Source organism: Nerophis lumbriciformis, linkage group LG20 (genome assembly GCF_033978685.3).
Source record: "Nerophis lumbriciformis linkage group LG20, RoL_Nlum_v2.1, whole genome shotgun sequence".
Taxonomy (NCBI): Eukaryota; Metazoa; Chordata; class Actinopteri; order Syngnathiformes; family Syngnathidae; genus Nerophis; species Nerophis lumbriciformis.
Window position 1 is genome coordinate 7,192,588 of NC_084567.2, and position 17,365 is coordinate 7,209,952.

The 17,365-nt window shown below is 42.6% G+C and overlaps 2 protein-coding genes across 2 annotated transcripts in view; both read left to right on the forward strand.

Annotated features, from left to right (window-relative positions):
- Positions 1 to 17,365, forward strand: part of LOC133619319 (uncharacterized) — a 455,654-nt gene that overhangs the window by 87,670 nt on the left and 350,619 nt on the right. The window lies entirely within an intron of this gene.
- LOC133619363 (uncharacterized) lies at positions 43 to 12,421 on the forward strand. The gene is made up of 3 exons (XM_061980342.2): positions 43 to 99; positions 157 to 163; positions 10,814 to 12,421. Exons 1-3 carry the CDS (start codon positions 43 to 45, stop codon positions 12,028 to 12,030), a joined length of 1,281 nt encoding a protein of 426 aa, XP_061836326.2. The 3' UTR covers positions 12,031 to 12,421.

A 17,365-nucleotide genomic window follows, 5' to 3' on the forward strand; every position in this document is an offset into this window, starting at 1 on the left:
GAAGCAGCGTGAGACGACAAGTGTTTGATGTGGAAGACGTTAATGGAGTCTCGGATTGAAAATAAACTTTATTCCCTTGGAGTTTATGAGGCCAACGAGGTATGATTACTTCTGATATGTTTGTGAAATCTATGTGTTTTCTTTTTTGGATGTCAGACTAATTGTAAGTTCTGTTTGCTTATTTTATTACTTCTGACGGCATTATATTTGGCATCGTTGGTAACGTGAAGAAGACGTGGCTGAAATAAATGTCTGTGAGAAAAACGAACGACTTGAGCCTTGATTAAGACCTCGGAGGGAGTAACACTGATAATGGGCCACAATTTACAGGTCAGTGATTTGATGAGTTTTCAGAAAAAAAGTATGGGTTTCAACTAAGGCTGTCAATGTTAACGCGTTAACGCATGTGATTATTAAAAATAATATATCGCGTTACCATAAATGAATGATGATTAATCACAGTGTTGGTTTTGACCGGCGCAGGAAGGCAGTGCGCATTGCACAGGCAGCGATGACGTCACACAGCAGTGGTAGAGGGATGTGCTCTGCGCCCACTTTCGCTTCAAAACAAACCTCGATGGAACTTCAGATAAAACTGAGGTTATTAGTCAGTAATGCAGCGACAAACTTTCTTATCATCGGCACACATCAAGTTTCAAATAGAATCAAAGAATCAGGACGCACTTTGTCCTGTATGTTTATTAAGTAAGTGGCCAACAGAGCCCATTATTTTGTTTTCATGTTCCCGGGTGTGTGTGAGAGAAAAAGGTCAATGGTGACGTCACACGCCAGTTTTGACACAGCAGTTTGGCTCCAGTCGCCAACACGCACCGAGCAGGCATCTTGTCAGTGCAGCAGATAACTAAAGTCAGTGTACAAAAGTGAAAATAGAAGTGTTCTGCTGTCTATGCTTGCAATAAGAGCAATATTTATGTGAGCGTGTTTGTTTCCTCACTGAGTGCAGTTGGTCCGAGGTCGAGTACAAGTCATCCTTCAATGAGGATATTACTGATAAAAGTCAAGAGGAAAAAACGTCAAAAGGGTGAAATGCTATAATGTTGAAAATGTATACTGGGGTAGTGTGAGTTTCACACTTTCACAAGACTTACTTTGTCAAACAACTTGCCGTTTGCTTGAACCCACTAAAAGACAGAATACAACATTGTCGACTTTTGATGAATTTCTTTCTCCAAAGTATTTTGATATCAAAAAATGTTTTCGCAATAAGGAGCACTTCAATTACGAGCCAGAAATCTAAGAAAAGATGAAAAGGGCCGTTAGTTATTTAAAAGGTATTTTATTTTTTAAAGTGCAGTTGTCGATCGGAAGTGGCAAACTTCTGGCGCATGCGCAAACAGGTCGAAATTCCAAGATGGCGGACTAAGCGACGTGGCTTTCCGGAGAAGTTTCACATTTACGATCTTATAGATTCAAAAATAGCATCAAATACCTCAACTATTCGCCTTTTCTTAAGCCCGCCAAACGGACTTTGAGTGTGGAGCGATGGCGTGTTATGTGAAGTGAAGATTGAAGACGTGATAGAAGATGGACGACTACTGCTATGCTAAGATGGCGACGTCCGCTAAAAGAGAACATGAAAGAGAATCAACTTCCAGCAAATCACCAACGGAGATAAAGACGAAAGATGAAGGTGAGTGTGTTGCGTTCCCTCATTTGAAAGCTGTTTGAATTCCAAGCCCTAAAAATAGAAATTAGCCGACTTTGTTGAACAATGTAAACAAAGAACCTCGATCCAAAATGTCTGAAATGTCTGTTAGAAGTTAGTAGCAGTAGTAAACAGTAGGCAAGCAACGATACTTGGTATAATCCTGCGTGAATCCGCCTTTATTGACCGTCATCCTGTGTGTGTGTTTGTGTACGTGTGTGTGCGTAACCTCCTGTTCCACGGTCACGACGTAATTAATGTCCAATCAGCGTTGTGCCTCTTTCCCTTACACAGCTCGGAAGTGCAGCCCAGAATAATCAAATGAAGAAATATGACTAACACTAGCATAGAAGTTGAAACACAGCATTGAAAAGAAGCAGCAACTTTAGTGACAGACTTCAGTTTCACTATCTGCTGCAGCTCACACTAATTCTGCCCCGATTGCGGACTTGCAGGCAATGAGAGAATGTGTGTGAGTGAACTACTGTATTCGTCCTAACTGGGAGATAAAACGTACCCACTAATTTAATCAGAAAAAGGCATTTTTACATGTAAATATTTTTCAATCAGACTTTTTGTTTGTGTCTGCAAAGTCTCTCATCCTCTGATACAACATGTACTAAAAACTATGCACACACTTATTGTTGAAATCATTTTTGAGTTCGTGGATAGAAACATTTTATCCTTGAACTAATCATTAGACTTGTTTAATGTGTTGGTACTGTCGTCGTATTCATTTAATCTGGAGCCAGAAGATGTTTAAAGGCCTACTGAAATGCGATTTTCTTATTTAAACGGGGATAGCAGGTCCATTCTATGTGTCATACTTGATCATTTCGCGATATTGCCATATTTTTGCTGAAAGGATTTAGTAGAGAACATCGACGATAAAGTTTGCAACTTTTGGTCGCTGATAAAAAAGCCTTGCCTTTACTGGAAGTAGCAGAGGATATGCGCGTGATGTCACAGGTTGTGGAGCTCCTCACATCCGCACATTGTTTACAATCATGGCCACCAGCAGCGAGAGCGATTCGGACCGAGAAAGCGACGATTTTCCCATTAATTTGAGCGAGGATGAAAGATTTGTGGATGAGGAAAGTGAGAGTGAAGGACTAGAGGGCAGTGGGAGCGATTCAGATAGGGAAGATGCTGTGAGAGGCGGGTGGGACCTGATATTCAGCTGGGAATGACTAAAACAGTAAATAAACACAAGACATATATATACTCTATTAGCCACAACACAACCAGGCTTATATTTAATATGCCACAAATTAATCCCGCATAACAAACACCTCCCCCCTCCCGTCCATATAACCCGCCAATACAACACAAACACCTGCACAACACACTCAATCCCACAGCCCAAAGTACCGTTCACCTCCCCAAAGTTCATACAGCACATATATTTCCCCAAAGTTACGTACGTGACATACACATAGCGGCACGCACGTACGGGCAAGCGATCAAATGTTTGGAAGGCGCAGCTGCATGCGTACTCACGGTACCGCGTCTGCGCATCCAACTCAAAGTCCTCCTGGTAAGAGTCTCTGTTGTCCCAGTTCTCTACAAGCCAATGGTAAAGCTTGACTGTCATCTTTCGGGAATGTAAACGGCTGTGTTATCCGGCACAACACCTGCCGCAATACACCGCTTCCCACCTACAGCTTTCTTCTTTGCTGTCTCCATTGTTCATTGAACAAATTGCAAAAGATTCACCAACACAGATGTCCAGAATACTGTGGAATTTTGCGATGAAAACAGACGACTTAATATCTGGCCACCATGCTGTCCCAAAATGTCCTCTACAATCCGTGACGTCACGCCCCGGCGTCATCATACCGAGACGTTTTCAGCAGGATATTTCGCGCAAAATTTGAAATTGCACTTTAGTAAGGTAACCCGGCCGTATTGGCATGTGTTGCAATGTTAAGATTTCATCATTGATATATAAACTATCAGACTGCGTGGTCGGTAGCAGTGGGTTTCAGTAGGCCTTTAAAGAGGACACGATGTATTAATTTAAAAACTGAAGTATTTATTCCCTATTGGATACAATTCTAATACAATTTGTCTGAATGCTATCTGTCCCTCGTAGCATTCAACACGGCGACTTACAAAGGGCTGTCCAGACGCGCTCTTCCCCTCCCGCTCTTACAATATACATCACAATGTATGAATATCCAACGAGGTGTCTGCTTCCAGGCGTGGAATCAAGTTTCAAGTTTATTCACAATACCATTGAACAATTACAATAGTATTGAATATCATTTAAGGATGGTGGTAAGTGATAGGGTCCCCCAAATAAGTTAGAAGAAGCTTTTGGCAGGGGGTCCAGAGGACAGTATTTAAATGGAATGCTGAAACATGGTGGCAAGCACAAAAAACGTTATATGATAATCACAAAATAAGAGTACTAAAGCAAGCATACACATACATACATACATTCATTCAACCATGCAAACCCCAACAGTAGTCTACCCCAGTGATTTTCAACCACTGTGCCGCGGCACAGTAGTGTGCCCTGAGATATTGTCTGGTGTGCCGTGGGAAATTATGCCACTTCACCTAATTCAGGGGTCGGCAACCTTTACCAGTCAAAGAGCCATTTTGACCAGTTTCGCAAATTATAGAAAACAATGGGAGTCGCAAAATATTATTGACATTTTAAACGAAATAACACTGCATACACATTTTTTTTTAGTTTTGTGCTATGTATAAACCAGGGGTCTCAGACACGCTGTCCACATTTTTATATGGAATTTGAAAGCTGGTGCGGCACGCGGGTTTTAAATGAATGGCGCTTGTCAGCGTCATGTGTGCCGTGATAGTACAGCATACAGCACCCACTACAACCAGTGTGCATGATCAGCCACACATTGTATGGTGTCTCCGCTTGCTCACGTAAGTGACAACAAGGCATACTTGGTCAACAACCACACAGGTTACACTGACGGTGGTGGCATAAAAAAAAACTATTGCACTCTTACTAATAATGCGCCACACTGTGAACCCACACCAAACAAGAATGACAAACACATTTCGGGAGAACATCTGCACAGTAACACAACATAAACACAACAGGACAAATACCCAGAATCCCATGCAGCCCTAACTCTTCTGGGATACATTATACACCCCTGCTACCAAACCTCGCCCACCTCAACCGACGCACAGAGGGAGCAGGGTTGGGGTGGGGGCGGGGTTTGGTGGTAGCAGGGGTGTATAATGTAGCCCGGAAGAGTCAGGGCTGCATAGGATTCTGGGTGTTTGTTCTGTTGTGTTTATGTTGTGTTAAGGTGCAGATGTTCTCCCAAAATGTGTTTGCCATTCTTGTTTGGTTTTGGGTCAAAGTGTGGCGCATTATTAGTAAGCGTGTTAAAGTTGTTTTATATGACCACCGTCAGTGTAACCTGTGTGGCTGTTGACCAAGTATGCCTTGCTGTCACGTACGTTTACAAGCAGAAGATGTATATTGTATAACAAGTGTTGGGCTGGCACGCTGTTAACACATATTGTAGAGAGCGCCAAATGTTGTTCCATCATGGCACACCCTTATCATAGCTGTAAGGGTGAAAATCGGTGAATATTAATCCCGGGAGTTTTCTGCGAGAGGCACTGAAATCCGGAAGTCTCACGGGAAAATTGGGGGGTTCAGTAAGTAAGCTGCTGAGCCGCATCAGAGTGATCAAAGAGCCGCATGCGGCTCCGGAGCCGCGGGTTGCCGACCCCTGACCTAATTGGTCCAAAAAATATTTTTTGCAAAGCAATAATCATAATAATGTGCCGTTGTCTGGTGCCTGCACTGTGTCGAGCTTGGCAATCCCAATATGCAGAGCACAGCAGGAGACAGCGTGCAGGTAAAAAGGTATGTAACGCTTAAACCAAAAATTAATACAAAAGGCAAGCCCCGCTAGGAAAAAGCACTGAAGCATAGGGATGGCTATGTAAAACAAAACTACAACTGAACTGGCTACAAAGTCAACAAAAACAGAATGCTGGACGACAGCAAAAACTTACAGCGTGTGGAGCAAAGACGGCGTCCACAAAGCACATCCGTACAAGACATGACAATCAACAATGTCCCCACAAAGAAGGAAAGCGTACGCACAACTTAAATAGTCTTGATTGCGAAAACAAAGCAGGTGCGGGCAGTAGCACTCAAAGGAAGGCGTGAAGCTGCTACAGGAGAACACCAACAAAACAGGAAAGGCCACCAAAATAACAGCGCAAGACAGGAACTAAAGCACGACACAGGAAACAACAACAAACTGGGGGAGTTTAATTTTTTAACCTTTTCTGCTGGTGGTGTGCCTCCGTATATTTTTAATGAAAAAAATGTGCCTTGCCTCAAAAAAGGTTGAAAAACACTGGTCTACCCCACATGAGGCATTAGAGATAGGTGGTTAATAGGTAAGATTTCAGTTTCTTTTTGAAGTTGGATAATGAATACAGCATCCAGAGGCTCTCATCAAGCCGGTTCCAAATCTTTGGTCCCCTGCATACAACACTTCGAGCAGTACAAGCCAGTAGACGATGTTTCCCTGATATCAGATCTAAGTTACGAGTGTTATGGGCATGCTGGGGATGGTAGATAGGAACCAAGCTACAGAGCCTAAGATTCAGCCTGTGGATGACTTGATAGGTTAGACAAGCATTGTGATAAATATTGAACTCTGTCAGTCTTAAGAGATGATAATTATGGAATAGATGTCGAGTGGGGGGCATTAAACTTGAATCTTCCTCTGCCTTCTCCTTCCTGGACTTCATATCTGGTGTTGTCCTTCAGACCTCGACAAAGAAGCCACGTCAACAGTGGCAAGAATGTGGGCGATAAAAGTGTATGTGCGTATGCTTGAACTTGGACCCAGTTCCAACTGGAACTTAGAGGATATGATTAGTTGCACGGCTTATTCTAAGCATATATATACTAAACATTTCTTAAAGGGGAACATTATCACAATTTCAGAATGGTTAAAACCATTAAAAATCAGTTCCTAGTGGCTTATTATATTTTTCGAAGTTTTTTTCAAAATCACGCAATATCCCTAAAAAAAAGCTTCAAAGTGCCTGATTTTAACCATCGTTATATACACCTGTCCATTTTCCTGTGACGTCACACAGTGATGCCAACACAAACAAACATGGCGCATAGAACAGCAAGCTATAGCGACATTAGCTCGGATTCAGACTCGGATTTCAGCGGCTTAAGCGATTCAACAGATTACGCATGTATTGAAACGGATGGTTGTAGTGTGGAGGCAGGTAGCGAAAACGAAATTGAAGAAGAAACTGAAGCTATTGAGCCATATCGGTTTGAACCGTATGCAAGCGAAACCGACGAAAACGACACGACAGCCAGCGACACGGGAGAAAGCGAGGACGAATTTGGCGATCGCCTTCTAACCAACGATTGGTATGTGTTTGTTTGGCATTAAAGGAAACTAACAACTATGAACTAGGTTTACAGCATATGAAATACATTTGGCAACAACATGCACTTTGGGTGTGCAGACAGCCCAATTTTCATCAATTAATATATTCTGTAGACCTACCCTCATCCGCGCTCTTTTCCTGAAAGCTGATCTGTCCAGTTTTGGAGTTGATGTCAGCAGGCCAGGGAAGCTAGGGTCGATAGGGGGTTTAGCTCGCTCGTCTGCGGGAACAAACTGCCTTCATTGCTTGCCGTGCTACCGAGGACCTTTGTCCCTGAATTGCTCACACACTCCGGCAGATTCAATGGGGGTTTGGCGTCAGATTTCTTTGACTTTATCGTTGGAAATGCATCTGCTTTGAGTGTCGCAGGATATCCACACATTCTTGCCATCTCTGTCGTAGCATAGCTTTCGTCGGTAAAGTGTGCGGAACAAACGTCCAATTTCTTGCCACTTTCGCATCTTTGGGCCACTGGTGCAACTTGAATCCGTCCCTGTTCGTGTTGTTACACCCTCCGACAACACACCGACGAGGCATGATGTCTCCAAGGTACGGAAAACAGTCGAAAAAACGGAAAATAACAGAGCCGATTTGACTCGGTGTTTGAGAAAATGGCGGATTGCTTCCCGATGTGACGTCACAACGTGACGTCATCGCTCCGAGGGCGAATATTAGAAAGGCGTTTAATTCGCCAAAATTCACCCATTTAGAGTTGGGAAATCGGTTAAAAAAATATATGGTCTTTTTTCTGCAACATCAAGGTATATATTGACGCTTACATAGGTCTTGTGATAATATTCCCCTTTAATTACTTCATCCTTCATTATTTTAATTATATCCCAACATAATATATGCCAACAGTACACATTATTTTACAGCACCTCAAATTCAAACTGCACTTTAATGTACTTTTATTAAATATAAAACTCCACAATCGGGGCACCGCTTGCCTTTTTCCAAGCACTGGTAAAAAGTACTGACGTTTTCAAGTAATTAAGGAATAAAAATAATTTTGTAGTTGAAAATATTGTTGAGTAAATGTTAACTTGAAATAAAATTCTTATAGTATTCAGTACACCACTGATACTTTGTTTCTGCGGAATGTTTGTGATGACAAGCAAAACAAAACTTAAGAACTTTACCCCCACAAAATGTACAGAAAATAAGGAAAACTGTGGTCCTAAAACCAAGTATGGACCAAAGTGTGGGTGACCTGTACTGTTACACCTCTAGTAAACACAATTATAGATATGAACAAAATGACAGTTGTCAGCTGTGAGCATATATTACCTCCATCAAACATGGCGGAAATGTCTGTTACAAGATACTGTGCTAGTAAATAGTAGGGATGCAACTGTACTCGCTATTATCCTGCACGGGACAATCCGCCTTTAATTAAACAAAAAAAGTGATGTTAATCGAGATCGGATGGTATGCAAAAAATATTGCTCAGCCCTATTCTATCAGCAGTTCAGTTCAGTTTCAGCATTTGGGCAGTTTCTACAGAAATGAGTTATGTTCATACTTTGGGTTTTTTGTTTAGCACTTAGCAATAGTGCTAATTGCTTGATCTGCTTATCACTCAGCTTCTAAAACTTGTAGCTCATCCTCCTTATATTCAGGCTCAAAAATATAAGGTTCTGGATCATAATTTGTCTCAAAGTATTCTTTGATGGCACTCGTGAAGTCTGCCTTTATTTGTAATAGTTGGTGGTGTTGTTGAAGGAAATAGCGAACGTTGTGATGCGTTTGTGAAAATAATGCACCGTCCATCCATACATCTATCCATTTTCTTTCGCTTATCCGAGGTGGGGTCGAGGGAGCAGCAGCCTAAGCAGAGAAGCCCAGACTTCCCTCTCCCCAGCCACTTCGTCCAGCTCCTCCTGGGGGATCCCGAGGCGTTCCCAGGCCAGCCGGGAGAAATAGTCTTCCCAACGTGTCCTGGGTCTTCCCCGTGGACTCCTGCCGGTCGGATGTGCTCTAAACACCTCCCAAGGGAGGCGTTCGGGTGGCATCCTGAGCAGATGCCCAAACCACCTCATCTGGCTCCTCTCAATGTGGAGGAGCAGCGGCTTTACTCTGAGTTCCTCCCGAATGACAGAGTCTCTCACCCTATCTCTAAGGGAGAGACCCGCCACCTGGCGGAGGAAACTAATTTCGGCTGCTTGTACCCGTGATCTTGTCCTTTCGGTCATAAGCTCATGACCATAGGTGAGGATGGGAATGTAGATTGACCGGTAAATTGAGAGCTTTGCCTTCCGGCTCAGCTCCTTCTTCACCACAACGGATCGATACAGCGTCCGCATTACTGAAGACGCCGCACCGATCCGCCTGTTGATCTCACGATCCACTTTTCCCTCACTCGTAAACAAGACTCCTAAGTACTTGAACTCCTCCACTTGGGGCAAGATCTCCTCCCCAACCTGGAGAGGGCACTCCACCCTTTTCCGGGCGAGAACCATGGACTCGGACTTGGAGATGCTGATTCTCATCCCTGTCGCTTCACACTCGGCTACGAACCGATCCAGTGAGAGCTGAAGATCCTGGCCAAGTTGAAGCCATCTGCAAATAGCAGAGACCTAATTCTGCAGCCACCAAACTGGATCCCCACAATATCCTGACTGTGCCTAGAAATTCTGTCTATAAAAGTTATGAACAGAATGGGTGACAAAGGACAGCCTTGGCGGAGTCCAACCCTCACCGGAAACGGGTCCGACTTACTGCCGGCAATGCGGACCAAGCTCTGACACTGAACATACAGGGAGCGGACCGCCACAATCAGACAGTCCGATACCGCATACTCTCTAAACACTCCCCACAGGACTTCCCGGGGGACAAGGTCGAATGCCTTCTCCAAGTCCACAAAGCACATGTAGACTGGTTGGGCAAACTCCCATGCACCCTCAAGGACCCTGCCGAGAGTATAGAGCTGGTCTACCGTTCCACGACCAGAACGAAAACCACACTGTTCCTCCTGGATCCAAGGTTTGACTATCCGGTGTAGCCTCCTCTCCAGTACACCTGAATAGACCTTACCGGGAAGGCTGAGGAGTGTGATCCCACGATAGTTGGAACACACCCTCCGGTGAGTGGGCAAGTAAGGAGAGGTAGTGTTAATAGCATGGTGGATGTCCGGTTGTGCCCTGTGGAAATAATAAATAAAGTGAGCAAGTTGTAACTAATCGACGGCCTCGTCCTTCCGACCAAAGAGCGGAGCTTTATGGACCCAGTGTTACCCCCGACAAAACATGGGCCCTGGAGGAACGTCTCCCCTGCGCTCCTCGACCACGTTCTGGGAGCCCACAAACAGGAAAGGTGTAAAGCAACCCTTGCAGAGCGGCGGCTCCCTGTTTAAAGTGTCACCTTTATTGTTAGTTTAGAAGCCCAAATACCTCCATATTGCACTTCACGCACCCTCTTTATTAACCAGTAGAATTGTCCTTTGTTGCCTTTCTTCCTCTCCACCATGTTATTGCTTGTATGCACTTTGTGTGTACGTTTTGACACACTCAACATCATGCGCCTCGGCTCTGTAGTCACCGCCGCACAGCGGCATTCAGATGAAAGAACGGTACCGGTATACTTTTCAAAGGTGGTATAGTACCGATTTCAATTGATTAGTGCCGCGATACTTTATATGTATACTGTACAACCCTACTACACACACATACAGTACATAGAAGAAAGTGTGTTTTTGTTGTTTGTGTCTTGCAGACGTCCAGCAGCTGATCGGTAATCCAGAAGAAGTTTCCCCTCAGTTAGGGGGGAGCTCCACTTTGAAGCAGGAGACTCCACAACCACCCTGCATTAAAAAGGAAGAGGAGGAACTCTGCATCACTCAGGAGGGAGAGTGTCTTCTAGGACGAGAGGAAGCTGATTACACCAAGTTTCCACTAAGTATTCTCTCTGTGAAGACTGAAGATGATGAAGAGAAACCACAAGTAGACAACCTCTTAGCTCCACTATCAGATAGTGAGGCTGAAGACGAGGTTGAAGAACCTTCGAGCAGCGATACAGACTGTGAAGGTGATATGAGGACTCACACTGACAACAAACACTCTGAATGCTCTTCAAAGAAGAGAGGTAAAACATGTTTGAGCTGCTCGGTTTGTGCTAAAAGCTTTTCTGTTCAGGGCATGTTGACTCGACACATGAGAACACACAAAGGGGAAAAACAATTTAATTTTTCAGTTTGTAGCAAAAGCTTTTCTCGAAATTACCGTTTGACTCGACACATGAAAACACACACAGGTGAAAAAACAATTAATTGTTCAGTTTGTGGCAAAAGCTTTCCTCAAAATTGCCGTTTGACTCAACACATGAGAACACACACAGGTGAAAAACCATTTAACTGTTCAGTTTGTGGAAACAACTATTCTTTAAAGAGCCGTTTGACTCAACACATGAGAATACACACTGGTGAAAAACCATATAACTGTTCAGTTTGTGGAAACAACTATTCTTTAAAGAGCCGTTTGACTCAACACATGAGAACACACACAGGTGAAAAACCATTTAATTGTTCAGTTTGTGGCAAAAGCTTTTCTGTTAAGAGCCTTGTGACAAAACACATGAGAACACACACAGGAGAAAAACCATTTAATTGTTCCGTTTGTTGCAAAAGCTTTTCTATTCAGAGTAATTTGACTGAACACATGAGAACACACACAGGTGAAAAATTATATAATTGTTCAGTTTGTGGCAAAAGCTTTTCTGTTAAGAGATATTTGACTCGACACATGGGAACACACACTGGACTAAGATCATTTAATTGTTCAGTTTGTGGTAAAAGCTTTCCTAATAACAGCTCTTTTTGGCGACATGTGAGAACACACGCTGGAGAAAAAACATTTAGTTGTTCGGTGTGCTGTAAAAGGTTCCCACATAATGCAGACGCAGTAAAACACATGAGAACACACAAGGGAAAATAATCAATTAGCTGTTTAGTTTGTGGTATGTTGCTCATATGTGGCGACATCCACCCTACCCAGGACCTCCTCACTGCTTCTTTCACAAATATCTGAGGTATTCATACAAACTTGGATTATTTGGAGCACAATCTTGTCTACTCATGACCCCATGTCTTCTCTGTATCTGAAACCTTCCTGAACAGTAAGATAGATGATGCTTCAAGTGCTTGGTTACTCCTTCAGTCGAGGGACCTGCGGCCTCATGTGTCCAGTTAGCGCACGCTCAAAAACCTGCACTACACCCTTTTTGTTGAGATGTATCAAAACTGACGTTGTGATGCTGGGTAACTGTTTGCATAACAAACTGCCAACTTTTACTCCCCAGACTGATTGATGTGCAAATCAGAGACATATGAACAATTAACCCCCAACACCCACAACCCAACCCCCACCTCCCTCGACATTCGGGCATAGCAGGTTCAATCTGGCCTGCGAGATGAGTTTGTGAAGTGTAAAATTCAGCTGCATTTTTTAAAGAAAGAATCTGCTGTTCTAATTGTGTCCACTGGATGTCGCAATAGCAATTCTGTTAGGCAAGCAAATAGTTGATGCCGGGGTGAGCAAGTATACCAAGCAAGAGGTACACTGTAAAGCGGGGCTGTGACTCCTCCCCCTCCACCCAACATAAAACAGGAGTAAAATAAGCAATCAGTAACCCCACTTAAAATGCAGCATGAGACACTGCACACTGATATAGTTCTGTGAAAATGATTGTCTTCTGTGCAAATGTAAAGAAAGTGAACAGTGTGTGATTTACTGCAATACTGTCAGTCTTTTAACTTTTTATGTGTGCTTTGTTGAAATTGTTCACACATTGCACTGCTTTTATTTTTCTATCAATACACATTATGTCTAGAAGACAGGAAGTAACTCAACACTCTTGAATAGTTTCTACCTCAGTTTGTATGGTTTGTTGAGTTAGCACAGGATTAATATGTGGAAATGACAAATGAGGTAGTTGATACATAAAATAGTTTTTATTCATGCTTTATTTTGTATTTTGTTCAATCCTAGATGGGCTTTGAAATTCTGCAATTTTTTCCAGAGAATTTTCAACTACCGTATTTTCCGCACCATAAGGCGCCCTGGGTTAAAAGCCGCGCCTTCAATGAACGGCATATTTCAAAACTTTGTCCTCCTATAAGCCGCCCGGTGTTGTAAGCCGCATCTAACTGCGCTAAAGGAATGTCAAAAAAACAGTCAGATAGGTCAGTCAAACTTTAATAATATTTTAAAAATCAGCGTTCTAACAACTCTGTTCACTCCCAAAATGTACGCAAATGTGCAATCACAAACATACGTATATCAACATGGACAGAGCTGCGTGAAAAAAGCCACCCGGCCTCTTCGCGTAAACTTAAACTTACCTTAACCACTTGCTCATCTTTTCTTCATCCATCCCTTCGAGTTAGCTTTTATGATGACGCCGGCTGGAAAGGCTGGAAAGGTCTCTTTTGGCAAGGTCTTCCTTTTGAATATCACCATGGGTGGAAGTTTCTGGCCATTAGCATGGCAAGCTAGAACCACAGTGAAGGATGACTTCTCATTCCCTGTGGTGCGAATATTCACCATACGTGCTCCAGTTGCTGTGAAATAATAATCCGTGTGCGGATGGAGAGATTGCGTCTTTTCATGAACCGGATCCCGGTCGCTTAGTAGGAGTCATTTTGTGGTCTTTACAGATGTAAACACACAAAGGAAATGAAACGTACGGTGATATCCGCGCGCTTTTTCTTCTTCTACGCGGGCGGGTGGTTGCTTACAGTAGAAGAAGAAGCGCTTCCTGTTCTATGGGGGCGGGTGCTTACCTTGGCGGTTGCTTGCGTAGAAGAAGAAGCGCTTCCTGTTCTACCGGGAACAAAGATGGCGGCTGTTTACCGAAGTTGCGAGATCGAAACTTTATGAAAATGAATCGTAATATTAAATCATATATAAAGCGCACCGGGTTAAAAGCCGCACTGTCAGCTTTTGAGAAAATTTGTGGTTTTTAGGTGCGGCTAATAGTGCGGAAAATACGGTAACTTGAAGTGTTTTGTCAAAAGGATTATTTGTGATATGTACATTTTCAGAATGTTCTTGTTCTATTTTAGGCCGAAGTAAAATAAAGAAAACAATCTGAAGTTGTCGTACTTGTATTTTTAAGTTATCATGCCATGATTTTACCCGTCCCGCCCACGTGGAAATAGATTTTCCTCCATGTGGCCCCTGAGCTAAAATGACTTTGACTCCCCTGCTGTAATGTGACTCATGTGAGCAGGTTACTGTATAAACACATTTTGTTATACGTTATAAAAATGTGTTCAGTTCTCAGAGACACATCAATGTCAGGCTGACAATCGCTCTTCCGCTTTCTCCAAACACGAGAACAAAGCAGCTCCTACTGACTTGTGATTGGTCAGACCGTGCCCATCTTAATCACATGGCTAATTTCAATACAATAAATTGAGATGTAACACAATTGAATATCTTATAGGTTCAGACAGTAATGTGAGGAAAGACGTTAATGTGTCTTGTTTTCATGTTTGCATTTAAGATAGTTGACATTTAGCATGATAGCTGTTAACTGGCGATTAGTGATGTTAAGTGCCTAAGATGGTAGTTATTGATTAGCAGTGTGATGAGGGCTTTCTGCTGGTGAGTGATTAGCACTACAGTTAGAGCCACCTATCGCTAGGTAGAAATGAGCAGTTTCACCAACATTTTTATGTGAAACCATATTACTAACTGTCTGGTGTTTTACAGGATTCATGGAAGTTTATTGTCATACCAGCACACGATACACATGAGATGGCACACAATTTAGTATAAAGGTCTAGCTCCATCCTATCTTGCTGATTGTATTGTACCATATGTCCTGGCAAGAAATCTGCGTTCAAAGAACTCCGGCTTATTAGTGATTCCCAGAGCCCAAAGAAAGTCTGCGGGCTACAGAGCGTTTTCTATTGGGGCTCCAGTACTATGGAATGCCCTCCCGGTAACAGTTAGAGATGCTACCTCAGTAGAAGCATTTAAGTCCCATCTTAAAACTCATTTGTATACTCTAGCCTTTAAATAGACCCCCTTTTTAGACCAGTTGATCTGCCATTTCTTTTCTTTTCTCCTCCGCCCCCCTCTCTCTTGTGGAGGGGGTTGGACACAGGTCCGGTAGCCATGGATGAAGTGCTGGCTGTCCAGAGTCGGGACCCGGGGTGGACCGCTCGCCTGTGCATCGGTTGGGGACATCTCTGCACTGCTGACCCCGTCTCCGCTCAGGATGGTCTCCTGCTGGCCCCACCTGACATGTTTGCTACTTCTCTTTGTTTATAATGTCTATTTTCTATTTCCTGCTGGATCTACTCTCTATTTTATGCTGCTGCTGTCTCATATACTGTATATACTGTAATATTGTACATGTGTTGTATATATTGTATATACAGTATGTTATAGACATAATATAATATATCTGTATATATGTTATTCTGTACACATATTATGTATACATTCGTATATATGTTAGATTTTTTATCGCTATATTAGTCTATTTATACCTGCATTGTCCTTTCCAGCCTTACACTTTCCATCATTGTAGCTGAGCTACTGTGTTGAACAATTTCCCTTGTGGATCATTAAAGTTTGTCTAAGTCTAAGTCTATGGACTGGACTCTCACTATTATGTTAGATCCACTATGGACTGGACTCTCACAATATTATGTTAGATCCACTATGGACTGGACTCTCACTATTATGTTAGATCCACTATGGACTGGACTTTTACAATATTATGTTAGATCCACTATGGACTGGACTCTCACTATTATGTTAGAACCACTATGGACTGTACTCTCACTATTATGCTAGATCCCCTATGGACTGGACTCTCACTATTATGTTGGATCCACTATGGACTGGACTCTCACAATATTATGTTAGATCCACTATGGACTAGACTCTCACTATAATGTTAGATCCACTATGGACTGGACTCTCACTATTATGTTAGATCCACTATGGACTGGACTCTCACTATTATGTTAGATCCGCTATGGACTAGACTCTCACTATTATGTTAGATCCACTATGGACTGGACTCTCACTATTATGTTAGATCCACTATGGACTGGACTCTCACTATTATACTAGATCCACTATGGACTGTACTCTCACTATTATGCTAGATCCCCTATGGACTGGACTCTCACTATTATGTTAGATCCACTATGGACTGGACTCTCACAATATTATGTTAGATCCACTATGGACTAGACTCTCACTATTATGTTAGATCCACTATGGACTGGACTCTCACTATTATGTTAGATCCACTATGGACTGGACTCTCACTATTATGTTAGATCCGCTATGGACTAGACTCTCACTATTATGTTAGATCCACTATGGACTGGACTCTCACTATTATGTTAGATCCACTATGGACTGGACTCTCACTATTATGCTAGATCCACTATGGACTAGACTCTCACTATTATGTTAGATCCACTATGGACTGTACTCTCACTATTTTGCTAGATCCCCTATGGACTGGACTCTCACTATTATGTTAGATCCACTATGGACTGGACTCTCACAATATTATGTTAGATCCACTATGGACTAGACTCTCACTATTATGTTAGATCCACTATGGACTGGACTCTCACTATTATGTTAGATCCACTATGGACTGGACTCTCACTATTATGTTAGATCCGCTATGGACTAGACTCTCACTATTATGTTAGATCCACTATGGACTGGACTCTCACTATTATGCTAGATCCACTATGGACTGGACTCTCACTATTATGCTAGATCCACTATGGACTAGACTCTCACTATTATGTTAGATCCACTATGGACTGGACTCTCACTATTATGTTAGATCCACTATGGACTGGACTCTCACTATTATGTTAGATCCACTATGGACTGGACTCTCACAATATTATGTTAGATCCACTATGGACTAGACTCTCACTATTATGTTAGATCCACTATGGACTGGACTCTCACTATTATGTTAGATCCACTATGGACTAGACTCTCACTATTATGTTAGATCCACTATGGACTAGACTCTCACTATTATGTTAGATCCACTATGGACTGGACTCTCACTATTATGTTAGAGCCACTATGGACTGGACTCTCACTATTATGTAAGTTCCCCTATGGACTGGACTCTCACTATTATGTTAGATCCACTATGGACTGGACTCTCACAATATTATGTTAGATCCACTATGGACTAGACTCTCACTATTATGTTAGATCCACTATGGACTGGACTCTCACTATTATGTTAGATCTGCTATGGACT

Coding starts and splice junctions, on each gene's coding strand:
- LOC133619363 (XM_061980342.2), top strand. CDS start 43: ATGGAGTCTCGGATTGAAAATAAACTTTATTCCCTTGGAGTTTATGAG.